Source organism: Dermacentor silvarum, chromosome 5, assembly GCF_013339745.2.
Source record: "Dermacentor silvarum isolate Dsil-2018 chromosome 5, BIME_Dsil_1.4, whole genome shotgun sequence".
Lineage (NCBI taxonomy): Eukaryota > Metazoa > Arthropoda > Arachnida > Ixodida > Ixodidae > Dermacentor > Dermacentor silvarum.
In genome coordinates, this window is record NC_051158.1 from 89,377,222 (window position 1) to 89,400,364 (window position 23,143).

General features: G+C 48.9%; 1 protein-coding gene across 1 annotated transcript in view; it reads left to right on the forward strand.

Annotated features, from left to right (window-relative positions):
- LOC119452490 (mucin-6) overlaps positions 1-20,484 on the forward strand; it is a 30,036-nt gene extending 9,552 nt beyond the window's left edge. The window contains exons 3-7 of the mRNA XM_037714607.2: positions 132-333; positions 6,169-6,335; positions 12,491-12,631; positions 13,306-13,545; positions 20,263-20,484. Coding sequence (XP_037570535.2) covers positions 132-333; positions 6,169-6,335; positions 12,491-12,631; positions 13,306-13,545; positions 20,263-20,465 — 953 coding nt within the window. The 3' untranslated portion in view covers positions 20,466-20,484. The remainder of the gene's footprint in view (positions 1-131; positions 334-6,168; positions 6,336-12,490; positions 12,632-13,305; positions 13,546-20,262) is intronic.
- The last annotated feature ends 2,659 nt before the right edge of the window (positions 20,485-23,143 follow it).

Genomic DNA, 23,143 nt, shown 5'->3' on the forward strand with positions numbered 1-23,143 from the left:
TATCCCGGCACAGGATATCCATCCGAAGATATCCTCTGGTTAAGCTCCCTGTCTTTCTTGTGCCTCTCTCTTTCTGCCTAGCATTGGCTGCCGCACATGCGCAATAACTTCTCCCTCCCTCCGCCGTGCAGGAAGGCCTCAGCCGCCATGCCGCGAGAACGAAGAGTGGCAGACGTGCGTGAGCAGCTCCTGCGCGGAGGCCACTTGCGAGAAAAAGACCATTGGTCCCGAATGCACGCTCGACTGCCGGCGAGGCTGCTTCTGCGCCCGGGGATTCTACCGCGACGCCCAACACAACTGCGTTCGCGAAGACCAGTGCCCGACGTCACTGTAGAACGAGTACTTCCGACCAATAAAGTCTCACGTTGCATAGTATCACCTTACCTGGCTGCCAGACAGACAGAAAATGAACTTTATTTTAGTTCCTGAGGAGCGACTCCGAGACCCCCTTACGGGGGAGGAGCCACCGCGGGCCGCTGTCACGTCGGGACGGGCAGGCGTGCGTGACCGCTGCGTCGCGGGCCCTCTGGTTAGCCCGTAGCTGAGCGGCGAGGTCGGAGCACTTGAGCGACTCCACCCACTCTTCTTCCGTGATGATATTATCGTGGTCCGTAACGAGGGACAGTGCCAGAGCATGGTGGTGACAAAATTTCGAAAACAATTCCTCGCTCAACAAAATGTGCTAATCCTTGCAGCGCCGGATTACGCACATTTAGCGTTCGCCTGGTGTGTCCGGTCCTGTCACTTTCGACAATGCGAAGTTTCGATTACACGATGTACGTACCACAATTAAACCTGCACATGACAAGGTGCGGGTTCGCTCCATCGAACCTTTATGTGTAACGTGGGGATATAGAATCACTGGTCCGTTTTCTCCTTCATTCCTGCAATTTTAATTCTGAAAGCAAGACCTACTTTGAGAATTCGCTATAGTGCATGGACCTTCCTCTTCCAGTGCTTAACATTTTATGTTTTGGTGCAACTACCCTTGGTCGAGCCCGAAAGTGAATGTGTCAGATTTTGCATGAGTATGCCATTACTACATGAATACTGTCCTGTTAAACACACTTTCCTCCTTAATAACAATAGATAGCATTTTTAATAATTGCGGCTTCGTCAAAAATTCACATGATCGCTTTAACAAAACAATTTGTAATCATTTTTATTGATTATAAATTATTTGTTAAAGTACTAGGCAGTGCTGCCTGTGTTTAAATATAAATGATTGATTATTATTTAAACATAGGCAGTAGAGACCACTAAGTTAACTGGAAGCAAGGACATATTATTTTTGCATCGCGAACCTTGGCCAATTCAATCACCTCTCGCGGATAGGTGCCATATGTTGATGGCGACACCAAAACAGCAGCGGCAATCAAGAACATACGGGATTGGCCGACTTCTTGGCCAAACCCCCCTAGTGGATACGAACCATTGCTGTATGAACGAGAGATTGTATGACGCAGTGCCAAGGGATTAGTTACCCTACTTAACATCGAATGAAATTGAAATTTATAAGACTGAGAAAGAGCTGGCTGGTGGGCGGGTTCCATACTGCAAGACTCCATTAATTCTACCTGCCATCTTCGCCCTTTCCGTCAGCCAAAGCTTAGTATTCGGGCTACAGATGGCAAGTTCACTCTCCCACTGCTCGTTGGTAGGACTTTATAGGATCCAGGTTTCGGTTATTTTGGCATTCCCAGGCCATGTGATATAGTTATGCGAGGTGGCCACACTATCTGCACAGCGGGCTGCATAGTGTGCGGTGGACGGCGTGTAACCTCGTGGGGTGTGGGAACGGGTTTATATGTAGTGGACGGATGATGACTTCTTGTTCTTTTGACAGCTCATCGGCTCTCGGCGAACATATGAGCCGGCAAAGAATACGGTGTTTAGTGATTTTGCTTAAAGTATCGAGAGCCTGGCCTGCTCGATCATCGTCCTCCAGAGGCTCATGTTTTACAATATTTCGGGCGTACACCTGGGCCACTCAATTACCGCGCAGTAACAAATGAGCAGGCGTCGAGATTATTACGGCGAAAGCTTTATGTATCTCATTAATCAGTTCACCTTGAGTGAAAACGCGTCGGCGACACAAAGGGCACAAAAAGGCTACAAACCCTCGAACTTTGGTGGGAGTTCAACCCACAACCTTTGGTGTGAAATAAAGCAAAGTTAATTAAGATAGAGTGAGGCACTCCAACCCACGACATTTTGTAGGAGTCGAACCCTCGAACTTTTCAATTCAGCGGGATGACTAAGCGAATTAAATGGTTGAGTAAGCGAAATAAGAGGGACGACTAAGCGACGTAGACTAAGCGAATCAACGGGCATGTGTACGTCATGTGTCCATCTTTAATGCATCAGCACTTAGGTTTTCGCCTTTAAGTCGTCATAGGGATAACATTAGATATTCTTTGAATTTTTTTGATACGCTTCTCTGCGTGGAATTTCGGGACAGGATATGAATTGCAGTCTTGGGGATTCTTTCGGCCATATACGTACAGCAGGCCGCTTGAGAGTAAGGGATGAAAGTCTCAGCTTTTGTCTGAGTTGTGCCTAACGCGATCGCTGCCTGTTTCGCTTTGAGGGTAGTGGACTGTGTCACAATGAGACTCGTTATGAGGGTAGGGGTGTTATCACGGTTTCGGTGAATGCGCGCTCAGTCCGCAGCGTCCGTGTGCACCGTGATGCTAGTGTCTCTGTATTGTTTTTCTAATGTTTGGGCTATGGCCTCTCTTCTCCTTCTTCTTCTTCTTTCTGGGGTTTTACGTGCCACCACCAGTTCTGATTATGAGGCGCGCCGTAGTGGAGGGCTCCGGATTAATTTTGACCACCTGGGGTTCTTTAACGTGCACTACAACGCAAGCACACGGGCGTTTTTGCATTTTGCCTCCATGAAAATGCGGCCGCCGAGGCCGGCATTCGATCCCGCGACCTCGTGCTCAGTAGCGCAACGCCTTAGCTGACTGAGCCACCCGGCGGGTCTCTCTTCTCCTTACGTGGCGTTCAGGGTTGATGCTCCAGCTGGGTGATTCACAGTTTTGATCGAATGTTCAGTGGGATGCCCGCCGTTGCATCAGTGGCTTGTGGCTTGCGTAGCCTAGGCGTTGGAATACGTGACGTTCAGAGTCACTGATGGATAGGCGCTCTCTCTCAGCGACTCCTATAGACAGCAGGCCTGCGCACTATGCTTTATGATTTTTTTAAATTTATTATACATTCCCACATTCGCTCAGAGAGCATTACAGTGGGGGGGAAATAATACAAATGCAAAACAGTAGTAATTAAGGTTACATAACAAAAAGAACACGGTGACGAATAATACAGTACAGGCAGCATAACTATCTCCAAAACAAAAAAGAAAAAAGAAAGAAAAGGACTATATGTACATATATAGACATATACACATACATGTGCACATATACATATATAAACAGACATACGCACATATACACTCTCATAAATATATATAGTAGGCCAGCAAGCGCGTGAAAAAAAATAACATCAAAACACACGAACTGATCACATGGCAAGCAGTTCACTGTGGAGGGCTGAATTTGATGTTTTAGAAACGGTGTCCTCAGGCATAGCGTTCCATTCATTGATGGTTTTGGGGAAAAAAGAATTTGGGGGAAAAAATAAGTCGTTCTTGACTTTATTGGCCTTACTTTTAATGTGTGTTCACGGCGATGGGATATGTAATGTGGGCTAAGCATGTATTTTGATTTATTAATGCCAGTATTGTTGTAAAAATTCGTATGAAAAAATTTGAGACGCAAGCAACGCCGGCGTTCGGCTAGCGTCGAAACCTCTAGGCGTATTTTCATTTCTGTGACGCTACTAGATCTGCGATAGTTCCCAGTGATAAAGCGTGCCGCTCGGTTTTGTACGCGCTCTAGAATGTATTTAAGGTTGTCCTGATAAGGGTCCCATATCGTGCACGCATACTCAAGAATAGGCCTCACGTATGTAGTGTATAATAACTTCTTAGTTGCCAGAGGACAGGGGTGAAAATTCGGGCCAAGTACCATGTCATGGTACTTGGCCCGATATTTCCACTGTTAAGCCTGGCGGGATGAAAGCGGGGACGTCAAAATCACCGCGGCTTACTCGGAATCATCCCTATTAGATTCTATGGCAGTCGGGCAAGGAAGCATGACGTCATATGACGTCAAGTGCACAAGTGCATGACGTCAAGGGCACAGGCTTTGTGCTGTCTAGGTGGCGTTGGCTCTCTGCGCAATGGGGTGGGCTTCAATACATTCGTCGGGGGTGTTACATAGTCCAAGGGCTGGCAAATGGGCAGTTGTTGTACCCGTTGGGTAGACCTAGGGCTTGTTTGTAGGCCTTTCCGATGATTGTGTTAATCTGCATGCGGCCTTTCCCCCACCTGAAGGATGGCGTATGGGGCGACGTAGGTTATCCGAAAAACGATGGATGCTTCTATCAGACGCATCATGTGTTCTTTCCTGCCGTGTTTCTGATTGACAATCCTTTGGCGCATTCTCATTTTTTGGGGAGTTGTTGCCTCTGGTTCTGAAGATGAGCTGTTTGTTTTGGCAGTTTCCTTGGAAATGTCATGCCCAGGATCTTGATTGCTGAAGTAGGGAGGATACTATGTCGATCCAGTGAGATTAGTATGTCCAAATCAGCGACGCCTCGCCTCTACTACACGAACAGGATCTCGGATTTCAGAACATTATTATTCAACTTCGGGGACTAGCTGGTGCCCCTGAAATTGAAGAATCATGTTCTGAAATTGAAGAATCATTCCTACTGAAAAATCCATATGTCCCATAACTCCCATATCTAATAATCCGCAATGAAACATATAGGATTGCATATAAAAACACGTTTTTGCCGTATGTCATATGATCGTATTGGATATAGAAGTTGTGAGGAATATCATTTTTCTCAGTAGGGATGTAATGAAATTGAAGAATTATGTAGCAGAATAGCAAAGTTGACGGTAGTTTGAACTGGTCGTCGATCGAGATAAGCAAGAGACTCTTTCGTGTATCCTTGGAAAAAAAGCAGATAAGAGTGTGATGGAAGCGGATTCTTTACAGGCTAGGGCTAACTATACATGATAGAGAAAGAACTTTGTTACAAGAAGTAACAAGAGATGGCGCCACCATCCCGTACGTACAGTGTTTACACATGGCCGCGCGCCCCTTCGGAAAACTCCGCTCCCTCTGTCGCGTCAACCCGCTTCCTCTAAGAACTGGGAGCAAACGAAGTATCAAGTTGCGTCTGGCCCTCCTGCTCCTCTCCTTCTCGTCGGCCGCCCCGACTAAACACCCTATTCTTCATACCTCCGAGTAACCACACCCATTATTGCGTGCTCCATGATTTATAAACCATGTTAACCCCCTTTAACAAAAGTCCAGAGTTCTGTCCTCCGCTATACTTGTTTCAACTAAACAAACTTTTTATGTAGAGAACAAATATAAAGTAAAGACAGGCAAACTGCTAAGCTGAAATTGATGTAATAACATCTGATTACCTCGGGCTAGAGCACTGCACAGGCTCGCGCTTACCCGAAAGCCCGGGCCCGGCCCGGCCCGTGGGCCGAGTTGGGCCGGGTAGGGCAGTTTTTTCACGGGCTCGGGCATGGCATGGGCTTTTTGACCCGGGCCCGGGCCGGGGTCGGGCATTTCGACGGGGGCCGGGGCGGGGTCGTACTTTGTGGTGGTGTGCATGTAACGTGCAGCGAGTTATCCTCGCGCGGCTCGGCTCTGAAAAACCTGTTGCCCCGGCGCAGCGGGCCGCTAGCAGTGCTAATCCTCTGTACTTGCCTTTTCTTCTTCCGTCGTATTTTGCGCTGTTTCAATAGAAAGACCGAAATCGCCTCAAACCAAAGGATGCCATTGTATTCCTTACTACAATCAATGTAATTAATGCTTTGAGCGCGGTGTAAGCGCGTTCGTGACTTGCTGATTCATGAAAGGCGAACTTGTAAAACGATACCCGGTACTGAAACAGTGCCCGGGCAACCTGCGTCCGGAAATCTCCAGCCTTACACTTTTTCAGTTTGTCCTTGATTGTCTGTACCACCCTGCTTCAAACGGTGCAGCCGAGCGGGTGTTACAGACAATCAAGGACAAACTGAAAAAGTGCAAGGCTGGAGATTTCCGGATGCAGGTTGCCCGGGCACTGTTTCAGTACCGCGCTCGACCCCGAACATGAGGGCCAGGCCTTCCTTATCCAGCTGGCTGTAACGTTGCTCTGCAGCAAGAAGCCGACGGGAAGCAAACGAAACAGGGCGTTCCTGGCCATCCTTGTCCCGGTGCGCCAGGACGGCTCCCACGCCGTACGGCGACGCATCTACTGTTAGGACGACAGGCTTGTCCGGATCGAAGTGCACCAGCACTGGAGCCTTGGTGATTAGCTCCTTGCTGCGCTGGAATGCCACTTCCTGCTCTTTCTTCCAGGTCCACTGCTGATCATCACGAAGTAGAAGATGGAGGGGCTGTAGATGCACCGACAGGCTCGGTAGGAAACTCCTGTAGAAGTTGATGAGGCCAAGTTAGCTCTGAAGCTCCTTCTTGTTGTGGGGCTTTGGAGCCTTGAGCACAGCATCAACTTTGCGGGGGGCTGGGGACAGGCCAGCCTGGGAAATGACGTGTCCCAGGTACTCAACGCTAGAGGCCAGGAAAACGCACTTTTCTAGCTTGAGCTTGAGACCGGCGTCCTGCAATCGTGCCAGGACGTTGTGCAGGTTCTGCAGGTGGTCCCTGTCGTCGGTGCCAGTAACCAGGATGTCGTCCAAATACACCACCACGTGCCTCATGCCCCTGAAGAGGTTGTCCATCTCCCTTTGAAAAATGACCGGGGCTGAGGCCACGCCAAACGGTAAGCGCGTGTACTGGAAGAGCCCCAAAGTTGTCGATATCGTGACATACTTCCTGGCGGCATCCTGGAGCACCAGCTGCTGGTAAGCGTCTCTGAGGTCGAGCTTTGTGAACTTCTGTCCCCCGGACAACGCTGACCAAAGATCTTCAATCCGGGGCAGCGGGTACTTCTCGGCGGTAGCGACGGGGTTGATGGTGACCTTGAAATCCCCGCAGATCCTGACACTCCCATCTCGCTTGAAGACTGGAACTGTGGGAGCGGCCCACTCGGAGGTCTTGACGGGCTCCAGGATGCCCTCTCGGTGTAACCGTTGCAGCTCCTGTGTGACCCCGTCCTTCAGGGCGAACGGCAGTGGGCGATGCTTGAAAAAACGAGGCCGGGCTCCCTCAGGAACGCAAATGCTAGCCGTCGTGCCAGCAAATGTGCCCACCCCTGGTTGGAACAGGGACTTGAAATCGGTCAGGAGGCTTGGGACATCTTTGACCACATGTAAGACGGCCTCTTGGTACTCCGGCAACCGAACGCCCAGTGCGTGCATCCAATTTCGGCCCAGCAGTGTCGGTGATGACCCCTTGGTTAAATAAAGGGGAAGGGTTGCCTCCTTGTCACCAAAGCGAACGCTGACCTGGGCCTGCCCCTGGACCTGGGAGAGCTGTCCGGAGTAGCTGCGCAGCATTACGCCTGAAGCCTCAACGGACACGTCGGGGAAAGTACGCTTGAACAGTTTCCCGGCCATGACCGACACGCTGGCCCCTGTGTCCAGCTCCATGGAAATGGGATGCCCGCAGACTTCAACGGTCAGCAGATACGGTGGCACAGACGACGGAACAAGGCCTGTGTGCCACATGTCGAAGATTGGCGGGTTCTCGGCCACGACGTGGCGCCTGGCCGCTGAAAGACCCGCGCCTGCTGACGCACGTCTTCGTCGCGAACCCTTGTGACGGCTACCCTGACCGCGGGCTTGTGTGGAACCTGGGCTTGATCCAGGCTGTGGCTGCTGTCCGCTGTTCGTCCTCCCCCCTCGGCAAAACCGTGCGAGGTGCCCAGTTTTTCCGCACATGAAGCATTGTGCTTGGGAGAACTGCCACTGTGAGGGGGAGTGGTCAGCACCGCAGCGACTGCACGTAACACCCTTAGTCGTCATCTTGTTGACCGTTGCTTCCGTCGACGGTGAGCCGGTCGCGCGTGCAATCTCGCCGGCGTCCTTGGCCGCAGCGTCCATCGCCTGCGCTGCCTTCACGACGTCGTCCTGCGAGGGATCAGGAAGCTCCAGGAGTCGTGTCTGCATGGTGGGGTTTTTTATCCCGCAGAGACGAAACGGTCCCGGAGCAGCGAGTCGAGCTGGTCCCCGAAAGCGCAGGCACTCGCTAACCCTCGTAACGCAGCGACGAACTGGCTGAGGGTCTCTCCTTCGCGGCGGCTGCGGTTGTTGAAGCGAAAACGCTCCATTAACGTTGACGGTGCCGGGCTGAAGTGCGACCGCAATGTGTTGGGCAGCTCACTGAGTGTCTTGAGATGCGGTGTGGCCGGCTTGAGAAGGTCGAGCAGGAGACTGAAGACGCGGGTCCCGCAGCTGGCCAGGAAAATATCCCGCTGTTTTGCCTCGGGTGTGTCGTTCGCCCGGAAAAACACGTGAACTTGTTCCTCGTAGACTGGCCAGGTGGACCCATCACCCTCGAACGGCTCGAGCCAGCCGTACAGCGGCATGGCGGCAGGAACGGGGGGCGGTGTCTCGCCGCTCTCGGTGGCTTGGGTCGACACGTGGGCTTCCTTCGTCGCCAGTGTCACGAACCGCCCCGGACCGTGAACGAAAGGGGGGGGGGGGGGCGAGGAACCCGCGTCCCAGATACGACGCACAGCCTGGAGGCGGTGAACGCTGACTGAACGCCGAGCAGCTGTGCTCGCGCTGTTTATTACATGCAGTAACCAATGTTGCCCACCGAGCTTCGGTGGACCACTGAGCCTAGCGGGCCAACGCAAAATATGGCCGGGGTGAAGTCACACGATCGTCACAGCTATTCTTCATACATCCGAGTAAGCACACCCATTATTGCGTGCTCCATGATTTATAAACCAAGTTAACCCCCTTTAACAAAAGTCCAGAGTTCTGTCCTCCGCTGTACTTGTTTTAACTAAACAAACTTTGTATGCAGAGAACAAATATAAAGTAAAGAGAGGCAAAATGCTAAGCCGAAATTGATGTAATAACATCTGATTACCTCGGGCTAGAGCACTGCACAGGCTCGCGCTTACCGGAGAGCCCGGGCCCTGCCCGGCCCGTGGGCCGAGTTGGGCCGGGGGGGGGGGGGGGGAGAAGTTTTTTCACGGGCTCGGGCATGGCATGGGCTTTTCGACCCGGGCCCGGGCCGGGCTCGGGTATTTCGACGGGGGCCGGGGCGAGGTCGCACTTTGTGGTGGTGTGCATGTAACGTGCAGCGAGTTATCCTCGCGCGTCTCGGCTCTGAAAAACCTGTTGCCACGGTGCAGCGGGCAGCTAGCAATGCTAATCCTCCGTACTTGCCTTTTCTACTTCCGTCGTATTTTGCGCTGTGTCAACAGAAAGACCGAAGTCGCCTCAAACCAAAGGATGCCATTGTATTCCTTACCTAAATCAATGTAATTAATGCTTTGAGCGCGGTGTAAGCGCGTTCGCGACTTGCTGATTCTTCAAAGGCGAACTTGTAAAACGATACCTGGTAAGATAAGATAATTCGTCACGCGGCTGAAATATGGCACTGCGTCCATCCATGATTCCACGCATGTTCGCAACCGGCCGCCTAGCAGCAGCGCATTACGCTGCACTATGGAGGAACGAGAAGCTTTCTTTCTCCATTTACTACATCCATGCACTGCGCTCACGACATGTCGTGGCTGCGCTTCGGCTAGAGTGTACTACAATACGGTTGAGTGGGACGAGCGGCTGGCGTGGCGCATGCTTTGCAGCGAGGCGCATGCTTTGCAAAATACTGTGGCGGCGTGGCGATAGAGAGAGAGAGAGAGACGTTTTAATGGCAGAAATGTGGAAAGGTCGGCCTGAGTGAAGTGCCTCTAGCCTGCTACTCCACGCTGGGGAAGGGGTTTGGCATGGCGATAGAAGTGGATTGAGCCGCATCAAAGTCGCGCCGTTGGAAACTGCTGGCGATACTGCTCGGCAGGGTCATTCGTACTACTTCGCGCGCTGGTATTTGCGTTTAGACTGCTCAAATAGTGTTCATAATTGCATACGACATGTATTTACGCCTTAAGAATAAATTCCTTTCGATTTCTTCTTTATTTTTTTTGTGAACAAAAATTGAATTTTTCACAGTGTTTTAATATCACTCGGTGGTTTTTTTTGGTCTCGGGCCGGGTTCGGGCCGGTTTCGAGCAGGGCTCGGGCCGGGGATGATTTCCGGGCCCGGGTCTCGCCATAAAACTTTTGGTCGTGCTCGGGTGGGCAGCCCAATGTAACATCGGGCCCGTGCTGGGGCCGGGCTGAAAAAATCGGCCCGTGCAGGGCCCGTGCAGGGCTCGAGCAAGCGAGGTGACCATTTGTTGACGCCACGTATCATAGGGGATGCCATCAAGAATAATATTTGTCCTCGCTAGGCCATGCACAGGGCACGAGCGTCAAAACAGGAAACAGTGGTGCTGTCGTTGTTTTTGCGTCGAAAGTCGGAAAGCATGGCGCCGCTTCGCCTTGGTAGCGCTCGCAAGGCTTGCAGTGAGACGTGTTCTCACGCAGTTTAGGAGGCATATCTTCCGTATTTTTCTCCACGAACTTTCTCTTTTGTACCCGAATATCGCTGACTATCATATCAGGAGCGAAAGGTTGCTTTGAGACACCCGGAACACGACATTCCGTAGTATTGATGGGCTCCATCCCAGAGGTCAAGAGGCACGTAGTCGATCACGAGAACCGCGCTTGTTTTGGTGAGTGTTTGGGTACATTGCTTATAAAGACAGTCATTGCGCTGCGTTGATTATAACTGACACACGTTTCATATTTGCCATCATAAACGCGTTAATCTAGCATCAGTATATTCACGGCGTCGTACTCTAACTTTCTCCGAAAGATCTGCATTCACGACGCGTGGGCTGTAATGTTCTTCCTAGTGTTTGCCATTGTGTAAAAGGAACAGTCTTTCGCATGTTTTATTTTTTCAGCAGTCAATCGAATAAGGAATGCTTGCGATGGCATGGTGTGCCAACACCGCATAGAATTAGGCCGCTAGTGGCGCTATGCAAAAATATCACCGCTACGCACCCATAACACATTGGCGACATTTTATTTTCTATCCTGACGTTCGCTGTGCTAAAGATAGAGAACTCCATTGGGTCTCGCACGGCGCATGCGTCACTCCGTGCCGAGAAACCTTAACAACGCACGATTTTCACCACGATCCGCTGCTTATCCGCCAGTAGTGAATCAGACACTCCTGCTGAAGGCTAACAAAATTTTGTACTCTGTAGACTCGCATGACCAACGTTTCCAAAAAAATACTTTCTAAATAATTGTGTTGCGGTAAGGGTTAAGTCTACATTAATGCAGATATAAAACTACATTTAACAGTAAACGTGCCAACACAATGAATGACCCGACTGGACCAGCCGAGTAACTAATATGTCTCACGTAATGAGCGAAAAACCGTACGACCAAAGAGCCGCTGATCATCGGCGGAAGCACTTTTTTTCCTGTTCAAAACCTTTAAACAATAAAGATGTACCAGATACGCTGTAATATCGCGCTCACCAATTGTCGCGTATGGAAGTTGCGTGACACATTTCAGTATAGTGCGAAGCTTAGGTAGGGTTGTTGGAACTGATGCATGCTTGAAATCAACGCTGAAAACGACAACAACACGAAAAGGTAACCGTTAACTTATAGCGTCTTATCTCCCGCAAGCAACCGACTGGCTAGTAGAGCCGCCACCAAGTGGACGGGTTCTGGAGCCATGTCGCCAGCCTAGTGTTCTTTGACGTACGTACGTACCGCTGTACGTCCGTGTAAATTTTTGCATTTCGGTTCCTTTGGACGTGCCGCCACTGTGTCAGGGGTTCCAACCTATGACCTTGTGCTCATCAGGAGAACGCTCCTGCCTCTGGGTGTGTGTTCAGCGATGTCCCAAAAATAAGGTAGAAGTTACTGTCGTTACGGTGAAAGAGGAAATACGTCGCGTGTTTTTGCTAGATAGAGCCGCGCAGTTAAATAAAGCAGAGTTTTAATCTACTGACGACAAGCTTCAAACGGATCGGCGGTTGAGGCTTTCTATTAGCGACTTCCTGAGTCGGGTCACCGGCCTAATTGTTTTTGTGTTTCGATCGTGCAAGCCAGTGCTTTCTATATGTCTCATTTGCAACACACGTGGAAAATTGACTAGTATATCGCGCACTTCGGCAGATGACAGCCGGCAGAAAGACTATATCTGAGCGGCCAATTATTCTGAAAAAAAAAACACACTTCGAAACTTCATGCAAGGCCACAAGCAGGAAGCAGAAGAAATGAACGATCCAGCCCCTCCCTCGAGCGCTCGCCAAGATACACGGCAGACTTCCCTTCGGAACTGCAGCAGCCGCAGCGGAAGACTGAGAGAAGAGATTGCAATATTTAGCACCGGGTACCCTATTATGACGGCAGCCGAGATATATTGAGGGGGGTACAAAAGCGGCGCACCCGTTGCTGCGATCTCCACTTTGCCTGAAGGTTTTGAGCGGAGACATTGGCAAGCTTCAAGGATGAAGTTCTTTCTCTTGCTGCTGACGGTCGCGGCAGCGACCAGCGCTCCGAATTCCGGTAAGAGGTATGCGCACATTGCGCAAAGAACTGGCAGCCACCTTACATTGACAATCCTGCAGTGTTTTCTTATAGCTGTTTACGCTAAGTGCACTGCATGACTGAGCTGCTGCCACCACTCTATGGTGTGGGCACTAGGGAATATATCGCCGGCTCATTTTATTTATCGTGGACAGTTTGCGTGCAATACTGGTAGGCAGAGCTTTCCTGATGCCGTATGTATATATAAACATCTCAGCGCCTGGCTCTTTTCTGTTACACAATGCCATTACCGGATCATGGAAGTATTCCTAGGAGATTTAAGCTTTTTTTTTTTGTTCTCGAACGCTGATGTCGAGCATTGTGACTACGACATAGAGAGTGATTTGCTTAGCTAACATTGGCAAGCGCCACTTTCACCCATTTGCATATATCCAATGGCCCCTGCAGTTGTGTATTTCCAAGTTGTTCATTCTGGCACATGTCCAGTGGCACATATACTGTGGTCCAAGTTGGCGAGAGAGAGAGAGAGCGGTTATAAACGGACATCATGCCGAAAAGTGCGCGAGATTGCCAAAGAATGCGAATCGCACTAATAATAATCCTTGGGTAGGCTATTGTCCCTCCGTATACTTAATTTATGCTGATGACGATGATCATTGATCCGTGTCCGCACATGCGTCGCTCTTGTGCAGACAGCGAAGGTGGTACGCTTCTGTCCAAGCTAATGCCGGACGTTCAAGACTGCGGCCTCAACGAGGTGTGGAAGCAGTGCGTGAGTAGCAGCTGCGCCGAGGCCTCCTGCAGCAGGCCCATCGTCGGGCCCGCCTGCACGGCCGACTGCCGCTACGGATGCTACTGTGCCGATGGATTCTACCGCAACGAGGAACGGAACTGCGTGCCGCTGGACCAGTGCCCGCAACAAGGAAGGGGAGGTACGTCACGTCCCACGACGCGAGGAAAGTCGAAACGAGTGCCATTTATTGAAGAAATGGAAGACGAGGAACAGCTGTACTAGGCGTATTAGATGACGCATAAGGCGCTGCCTTCGACCGCAGTGTTTGAGGTTGAAGTGTCCGGTGGTGCCACCTATCGGCCGTTTGTTACGTAACGCAGGGCAGCGCAGCGGCTGTACGAGAATAAAAAAGTAAGAACTCTGCATGGATGATTGAATCTATGGAGCTTAACATCCCATGTTATCACCTTTGCGCTTTGAGAGATGCCGTAGTGAAGGGTTCCCGATAGGTTTTGACACTAAAGAGAAGCGCCAAACCATTTCAGAGTGGTGATTACTATGGAGGAGTTAATGAAACACCGCTTTCGCTTTGCTGAATTTTGCACCGAAACGTCAACGCGCGCACGTCATTAGACATCGTGACTTTCGAAGTATATTTTGGCATTTGGACTATTTAAGCGCAGAAACTGTTCTACTTCGTTTATTTAGACTACAATGTGACTCGTTTTTATCGCAAAACAATAACGTAAACCTTATAAGACGCCGTAAGAATTCATGACGTTGCGAGAAGTTGGCGCGGAAAGCTCACTTGGGCAACGCCACCGCTCTGTACTGTCTACGTAGACTCTCGCTTACCAGGCCGCTGCTCACGTTAAACCTGTAAGGCATTCCAAAAATGTAATATACTAATCCAAAGAAACATTTATTGTACGTTTTACAGTCCATTTACGTGGGCTCAAAGCATGGTAGACAAATGGTGTTGCATTCCACGCCGTTTAAATTCGTTTAAAATCAGAATGTCATAACCCGTTACCGCCCCACCGGGTCTCTCCTTGAAAGGCGCACCTAAATTGTGTTCATTAGGGAGCCTACATGCCACGCCGTTTTAGGGTGGTGACAGCCTTTGTAAGGGCACTTGCGGCCGCCAGCTAAATTGGCGGGTTAAATCTGAGGCACAAAATGCGAAAGACCAGCCAACAGATACCATTTCCCGCAACCCTTGGTGACGTGAAATTAACTTCTTTTAATAAACTTTGGCCTCAGCAGCCAGAAACAGATGGCGCGTCTGAGCGCCGTACACAGCACGTCTACCTTTTAGTTAAACAGGCTAGTAAGGACAGTCTTTATTACAGCACACTTCGTAAAGCACCGTTTATATATCATGTACAACTGGAAGGCAAGGACAATGCTTAATACAATTCACATTCTTGGCGTGAAAGAATGCTACCACGAGCACGCCATCGTGCCTTATAACTTGTTGCTTTACATGTGTCGCAGGACATGCAATAGAAAAGTAAGTGTTAAAATAAAAGGAAAATGCAACTAGTATATTAAAGATGTATGCAGGTTTCTTGTGCGCACTGGCGCAAAACTAAATTAAAGAAATTTAATAGATCGCGTGCCAACATGAGTACATCAGAGCGTGACAAAAAAAAGGCAGAAAGACTGGGGACCAAAATGGCTACCCACCAAATTTGGCGATAAATAGCGGTCAAAATCTAGGTGTTGTCACCACCCTAAAATGGCGTTGCATGTAGGCTCCCTAGTGTTCATGTCATTTGGTACTGTATATTTATGGGACCATTGCAAATAGAAGTCTAACCCTTGTAGAATATATGCACCGATTTCCGGAGGCGCTTTTACATGGCACAATGTGCTGCCATGGGAGCCGCCGCCTCGTAATAAAGCACGTCACTGTGTGCACTCTCTGATCGCGGTACTTCTTAGTGTGCATCAAATCGCGTTTGCTGCATACTTTATTATTTACTTTTAAAAACTATGCCAACTACATTTTTGTGACGTTTCCTGCCAAAGAGGGCGCAGCCAAAGTGGGCGAGCACTTCCCTGTCGAGTCTGAAAGGTAAATACATAATCGGAGGGCATTGAGTACTTCAACTTCGTGCTGCAAGGGATAGCAGCCTGCTGAACTATAAGTTCATGCGCGTGGTTGTCGAAACCAGTGAGTAGGGCCTGCGTATAGTCTCGGTGGTTTTGGCGTAATTCCGAGTCAACGCTTCGCGAGTCAACTGGTGATTGCCGAGCTTGGAAGCGTCGGTGTAAAGAAGCCTACGCAACGACGGAAAGATGACGCAAAACTTCTGCATTTGGCATTCAAAATTTAGTTTAATGTTGGCCGTTTCTATGTATAACTTAACAACCAATGGAGGCCTTCAATACAGAGCACAGGAATACAACCTTCGTCTATTTAGTTGATACGTTGTTGGCGTCCTTCCATGGGCTTCTGACTGATGGACTAACTCTATTTATTTATTTACAAGTACCTTACAGGCTTCGCAGAGCCATTGTGTAAGGGGGCGGGGCGATACAAAGTAAGAACAAAGTAAGAAATACTTGAACACTATAGCTGATCTTGCGCAGCTGATAAGGGGAACTCGCTAGTGCAAAAGCAAAGAGGAAAAAATGGCGTGCACAGAAGAGGCAGAGACAAATATAAGCGCAACTTACGATTATGAAATTATGGGTTTCATCTAAAATTATGGTTTAGAGCTGAATTTTGTAAACTGAGAAACGCCAAGCCTGATGCATGATTGCCCATTTTTAGTTATTTTTATGCCAGAAGTTTCAATTGGGCTTCTGCTGAGTGATCTCGGTGGTTCGACAAATAATTAGCGCAGCTTGCACTGAAGGCGCAATGCTTAAGAGACAGCGGAGCTAATGGGCCCCTAGCTAGCCCTGGCTTGTGAGCTAGGCTAAGCACTACCAATTCAATCCCTGATTTTCCGGTATTTATTGATTATTGATCGATTATAAATCAGCTATTGATTGCCTATCGATTGGCTATCGCAAGGTTTTGGCCACGTCTTCGGGCTAGGCTAAGCACTAACAAGTCGTAACCAGAATTATCGTCAGTTATTGATTGGCTATCAGTTGCCTCTCGATGACTGACTAAGCTTAAGTAGTCCCAACGATTATTAGCTACACTTAGCCAGGCACATCTTCGCAATTTCACAGGGGTATGTGCCATTGCGCTTGGACCCTTTCTGCACTGCCGCCAGCATCGGGCCACATTTTTGGATTCAGCAGACACATTACGCCCGTCCTAAACAGCTCGGCTGTTAAAAAAAGGAGGCTTGTGGTGTAATAAATATCAACCTAGAGAGAGAGAGAAATAGAGAGAAATAAAGCTTTAGTGCTAAGTGACTCTTAGTCCGGACTAGTCGTGGTTAGAGTCCAGCTGGGATCACTCGTCGTTGTGTTGAGTCCAGGTCTCTGAACCCGTTAGCGTGCCAAGCCGCGAGTGGTGGCCGTAGTGTTGAGCGTAGTTCCTGTAGTGGATCGGTGCAGTTCTGCTATAGGTTCAGGGTGATGAGACAAGGATCGAAACTCAGAAAAAGAACAATCGACTATCATGAACGCAGCGCAGGGGGGCTACGCGAAACGCTTTGTGCGTGCTTCAGACTGAATGTCCAATAGGTTAGAGAAATGGGGGGACGTAACGAAGTACACTAGTTACATTTATTCAAGCGTTAGAAAGGTTACATGCCTGACGGCTAGTGCGGGTCGAATTTTGCAATCATGCTCGCTCCCCATTCGTAGTGGGCCGGTTTGTTTTGCGGACGGTGTTTGGACACTAGCGTTACAAAATGACGGGGTGGCGCCCGAGATTGCCCTTCGCCTCTCGAGCCCGCGGCACTCGAAGATCGGTTATAGGCTCAGGCGCTTGCCTTAATCTACTGCGCTTGCACTCCCATGGAGACGGATGCGTTCCACCGGGTCAATGAGATTGGCTATCTTTGTAGCCTCATGGCTGCCTTTGATGGGCTGCCTGACTGTTTGCAGACCATATCTGGACCCTGCGTGTATAACACAGGGGTGAGGGGGGGGGGACATAGTTGAGAAAGCTTGAAATTTCTAGAACTACGTGCACCCTTGTAAGCCTTGTAACTCCTGATGAGCACTGGTTTGAGTTTGAAGGAATATGCTTACTATGGCTGACTGAACTGTCTCAAACGCGACAACTCCCGCTCGGATCGACAAAGGTACTACCGAGCTATGCCTCTCTGAACGCCCAATGATATGCTAAAGTTAGATCAGATTACGTCACGCGTGGCGCGGCAATGGCGCTATTGGGCGTGCGGCGTATGTACCGTCGAGTGATTGCGGCTTTCCTCTACGCAACATGAAGCGCAAGGGGGGTAAGTTCGCAAACATATAGACATATTGCTCTAACATGTTTTCGTTAAATGCGGTTTTAACAGGTGAACGTCACTGATCGATGTTAAAGACGTTTCACGTGAAAAATGCGATAGTGTGTGCAAGTGAACCTTGTAGAAACCTGGGTTTGGACGGTCTCATGATAGCACACAGAACATAAAGTCCACAGGATTGACGAAGTCGCATGACAAGGGCAAAAGGAAAAAAACTATAAAAACCATAATGTCACTATGTTAAAATAAAGACAAGGTACACTAGGGAAAGGGACCGTTTTCGTGAGCCTTCAGGCAGGGACGCGTGCCCAGAACAGTTTCTTATTTTTCGCGAAGTTCGTGCTTTTTTTCCTGCGGTAGAATATGCATGCACGAGCCTCCGAGATCTCCACTGGGGAGCAACGTGCGCCACCCTCAAGATCTCTGATCCGTTGTTGCTTGTTACGCCAAATTTAGCGGTCCTTTACAAACTGCAGGAATAGCTTGGCCATTTGGAACGCCTGCCTGCCACGTAGATGACCCAGGATCGGAGTATTCGGCAGGGTCATAGCTTTTTGAGAATGTCGTCCGTATGACCATGTTTCCCTGTTCTGAAAAGAAAGGACACCTGGTAGCAGCCATTGCTCCACGGATATATATTTTGGAATGTACTGTCCCAAAGATACGCCTGGAATTCTGAACATCTATTCACTTAAAGGTGGCATTCCCAACGGCATTTATTCGCTTTAATATCACTGTTCCTGAACAGCAGTTTTCGGTAAAGGCAACAATCTGAACATTTCTAAAGAAGTAGTTTTCTGAACGCGCACACGCTGCAAAAAATAGACGAACCTGTAAGCCTGCAGATGAGGTAGTCTTAACGCATTGTAGTCCCGCCGCAGAAGTAGGTTGGACATCTATTTCTGGATGTGCGCATTTAGTATCCTCACGACCTGTTCTGTGTAAAAGAAGCATTTTGACCTGCTGTTTCTGCCTGTAAAACTGCTATTGAGAAATTAGGATTTCCATTGACGCTATTTGGTGGTACATCGTTTTGGATAAGCGCGCTATTTTGCATACGGCGACTTCAAAACGGGAGGATTAAACAGGGAACGGGACGGGACGATTCTGTACGCGGTTTCACAGTCTCTTCTGAAAAACAGCGCAGGTGTTTGATACAACAGTATTACGAACATGTGTTCCTTGTAAAAGTGGTATTGTACTAATTGCGGATCACTGGTTTCAAAACGAGGAGGGGGGGGGGTGGCAAAAGGCGGTAGACCACAGGACTAAGGCTACATGTTTCCTGTAGAAGCAATTTTGAAACAATTAACATGTTGATGTTTTAGGCGAATTACGAGTCACGCCGTAGTGGGGGACTACAGATTAAGACCACCTGGGGCTTTGTAACGTGCACCTAAATCTAAGCACACAAGCGTTTTCGCATTTCCGGATTTGAACTCGCGACCTCAAGCTCAGCGGCGCCGCTCCATAGTTACTGGCGTACAGCGGCGGGTGAAGTAATATTCCGACTACCCGTTGCTTGTGAAGGTGGCATTCCGAACCCATATATTCACTGTATAGATGTACTAGAGAGAGATAATTTATTTGAAGGAAGGCAGAGAGGTTGGCCTGAGCTAGCATGCTCTAGCCTGCTACTCTGCACAGGGTGAGGGGGGAAAGGGGACATAAAGGCTGGATGAGGGGTGATGATGACATAGAAGGATGTAGAACGGTAAAGGCAAATTCAGCATCCTCATGGCTATCAACAAAGTCCAAAAGAGGCATTCAAAAGTGTCATATACCTTCCAGAGCAACGGACTGAGTCACGAATACAATTGAAAGTTCACAAAAACTAGCCGCGAAGAAGCTTGTTAGAAGTAGTATACCCTGGGCCCTAATTTACAGCTCCGTCTTCCGTCCGACCTTCCATGACGTGATTGCACCCTTGTAGCCCGTCTGTGGCTTGGAGTAGCATTTTCCAGTGCGTACTGCTTTCTGATCAGAATGGTCCATGGCCCACTTTGTGAAATCTGCGGGTGCAGCGAAAGGATCGCGCACGTTTCTCTGCGAGTGCTCTCGTTTCAACCCGCAGATAGCAGCTTTGACAGCCACGCTAGATCAAATGGACAAGCGGCGCCCACTCATGGGAGTTGAAAATCTTGGAAACTGGCCTCAACGAACATCAGCGCGAGCTGATTTGAAGGCGTTGATGCGTTATTTAAAGCACACCAGACTGTGTGACAATTTGGGACTGTGCACTGTGTGACGTAGAATGTATTAGTGGTGCGTTGACACTGTGTATGACCATGTAACGCGTTGGCAGACTGTTTGACAGCGGCCACAGAAACAGTTCTGTATTGTTGTGTTTGTTTATTTTCTTTTATTTTTCTCTTATCTTTAGCACCTCTTTCCCTATTTCCCGGTACAGCATAAACACCAAGAAATGTGCTCTGGTTAAGCGTCCTGTCTTTCCTTGGCCTTTCTCTCCCTATCTAGTATTCGCTGCCGCGCACGCGCAATGACTTCTCGCTCCCTCCGCTGTGCAGGAAGGGCTCAGCCGTCATGCCGCGAGAACGAGGAGTGGAAGACGTGCGTGAGCAGCTCCTGCGCGGAGGCCACGTGCGAAAAGAAGACCATCGGTCCCGAATGCACGTTCGACTGCCAGCAAGGCTGCGTCTGCACCAGGGGATTCTACCGCGACGCCCAGAACAACTGCGTTCGCGAAGACCAGTGCCCAACGTCTGTTTAGAACGAATATTACCGGCCAACAGTAGCGCACCCAGGATCTCTGCCAGGGGGGGGGGGGGGGGGGTTGACAGTTTGCCAATACCATCTAAACAGCACTAATTTCGATTTCTTCACGGGAAATTGTGAAAAAAATGCGCTTTTTGCGAGTGTGCAGACGATTGCGCGTCTTACATCTTAGTTGCAGCACTCAAATGCGTACGGAAAGAAAAGGGGTTAAACAAAAGGGGGGGTTAAGCCAGCTTCAGGGGGGGGGGGGAGGTTACAACCCCCGAATCCCCCCCCCCCCCCGTCGGTGCGCCACTTCCGGCCAATAAAGTACTTTCTCACGTTGCATAGTATCACCTTACCCTGCTGGTGGTGCCAAAATTGCGAAAACATTTCCTCGGTCAAAAAAAAAAAAAATTGCTTCTCTTTGCTGCACCGGATTATGGACATTTAGCGTTCGCCTGGAATGTATGGTCTTGTCCTTTCGGCAATTCGAACTTTCGTTACCCTATTACGATGTCGAGAACCGCAAATAAATCTGTACATGATTGGTTGTGGGTTCGCACCATCGAAATTCTGTGCGTAATGTGGGGATATAGAACCACTGGACCGTTCTCACTTTTATTGCTGAAAATATATTTGCGAAAGCAAGACCTACTTTGAGGGGATGTGTGCCATTATTAGAGGAACAACAAGAACAACGTACTTTGAGAAATCCCTATAGTGTACATAGGGATTCCTGTCCCAGTGCGCAACGTTTTATATTCTGTGCAATTACCCTTGGTCGAACCCGAAAGGAAGTGTGTCATGTTGTGCATGAGTTGGCCATTACTACAGCAGACTGTCCTGTTCACCACCTTTTCCTCACTTTTAACTTTAGGTCGCATTTTTAATAATTGCGACTTCGTCAAAAATGACCTGATCACTTTAACAAAATAATTTGTAATGGTTAATAGTGATAAGTTCTTTTGTTAAAGTAATATGCAGTACTGCCTGTGTTTATATTATAATAATTCATTATTATTTAAACATAGACCATACAGACCACTCAGGTAACAGGAAGCAAGGGCTTATGTTATTTTTGCATCACGAACATTGGCCAATTCAATCACCCCTCGTGAATACGTACCATATGTTGAAGGCGATAACAACTACAGCAGCCGCAGCAATCAAGAACATATGGGATTGGTCTGCTTGGCCAATCCCCCGTAGTGGATGTGAACCATGGCTGTATAGTGTTTAGTGACGTCACATAAAGTAGTGATAGCGTGGCCTGCTCGCTCGTCGTCCCCCAGTGGTTCCTGGTTTGCAAGATATCGGGCGTCCGCGTGGGCCGCTAAATTACCGCGCAGTAACAAATTAGAGAACAAATTAAGGACCGCACAAAGAGCGATGGAACGAAAAATGTTAGGCCTAATGTTAAGAGACAGGACGAGAGCGGTGTGGATGAGAGTGCAAACTGGGTTGGCTGATATTCTAATTGAGAATAAGAGAAAAAATAGAACGCGATAGCGTTATCGTGACCCGTTCGCATCGCATCGTGCGCATACCGCAAGTAGGCTTCATTCACTGCAACACTAGACGTGGGAAAGCCAGCTTACAAAGGTCAAGATTACATCGATCCCCTTAATGTCGGCTTCACTTTTAAACTTAAATGCATTGCTGGAAAGACGTTTTTTCAAGGACAATATGAGTGGTCTCATATTAAAATGTGAAGGCCCTAGCACCTTTTCGTGATTTTATAAATTTTTTGCTATTGCCCCGACGCGCGCAGGTCTGGTAGAAATCTGGAAAAGGGTTAGTGTTTAGGTTTACTCGCAGCAGAATTAGGTTTTCTCGTACATTCAAATTGCAATCCGACGCCGATTAGTAAACAATCCGATGGCGAATCCGACGCCGAATGGTAAAGTAGTACTTTACGATTTTTCTGATGGATTTCTCTGTGAGAAATTAATAATCTGTTCACCAAAACCTGGCACCACGTGGAAGGCCTGCGCGGTCAATGTGGTTGGATGATTTTCTCCTCCACCAGCGATCACACGCCGGTTGCCGACGCCGGATTTTCTGCGACATGGGGCCCTAAACGCTATCGCGTTAAAATAGAGCTGGGCAGGCCATGTAATGCTTAGGACTGATGATCTGTAGACCATTAGAGTTACAGAATGGGTACCAAGAGAAGGGAAGTGCAGTCGAGTACAGCAGAATACTAGGTGGGGGATGAATTTGGGACATTTGCAGGCGCAAGTTGTAATCAGTTAGCACAAGACAGGGGTAATTGGAGATCGCAGGGAGAGGCCTTCATCCTGCAGCGGACATAAAATATAGGCTGATGATGATGATGAACAACTGAGCAGGCGTCAAGATTATTAAGGCGAAAGCCTTATATGTCTCATTAGCCAGTCGATGTTGAGCGAAAACGTGTCGGTGACACGAAAGGTACAAAATAGATACGAACCCTCCCCCTTTGATGGGAATTAAGGCGAAGTTAATTAAGGCACAGTTACCTAGGATAGAGTTAAAGCACTCGAACCCACGACCTTTGGTGGGAGTAGAACCTTAGACCGTCCGTGCGACTTCAACCCACCACCGTTATTTGTAGTTAAGACAGTTTATTCAGGCACAGGTAATTAAGATAGAGTCAATTAAGGCACTTGTACCCACGATGTTGGGTGGAAGTCAAACCCTTGATGTTTT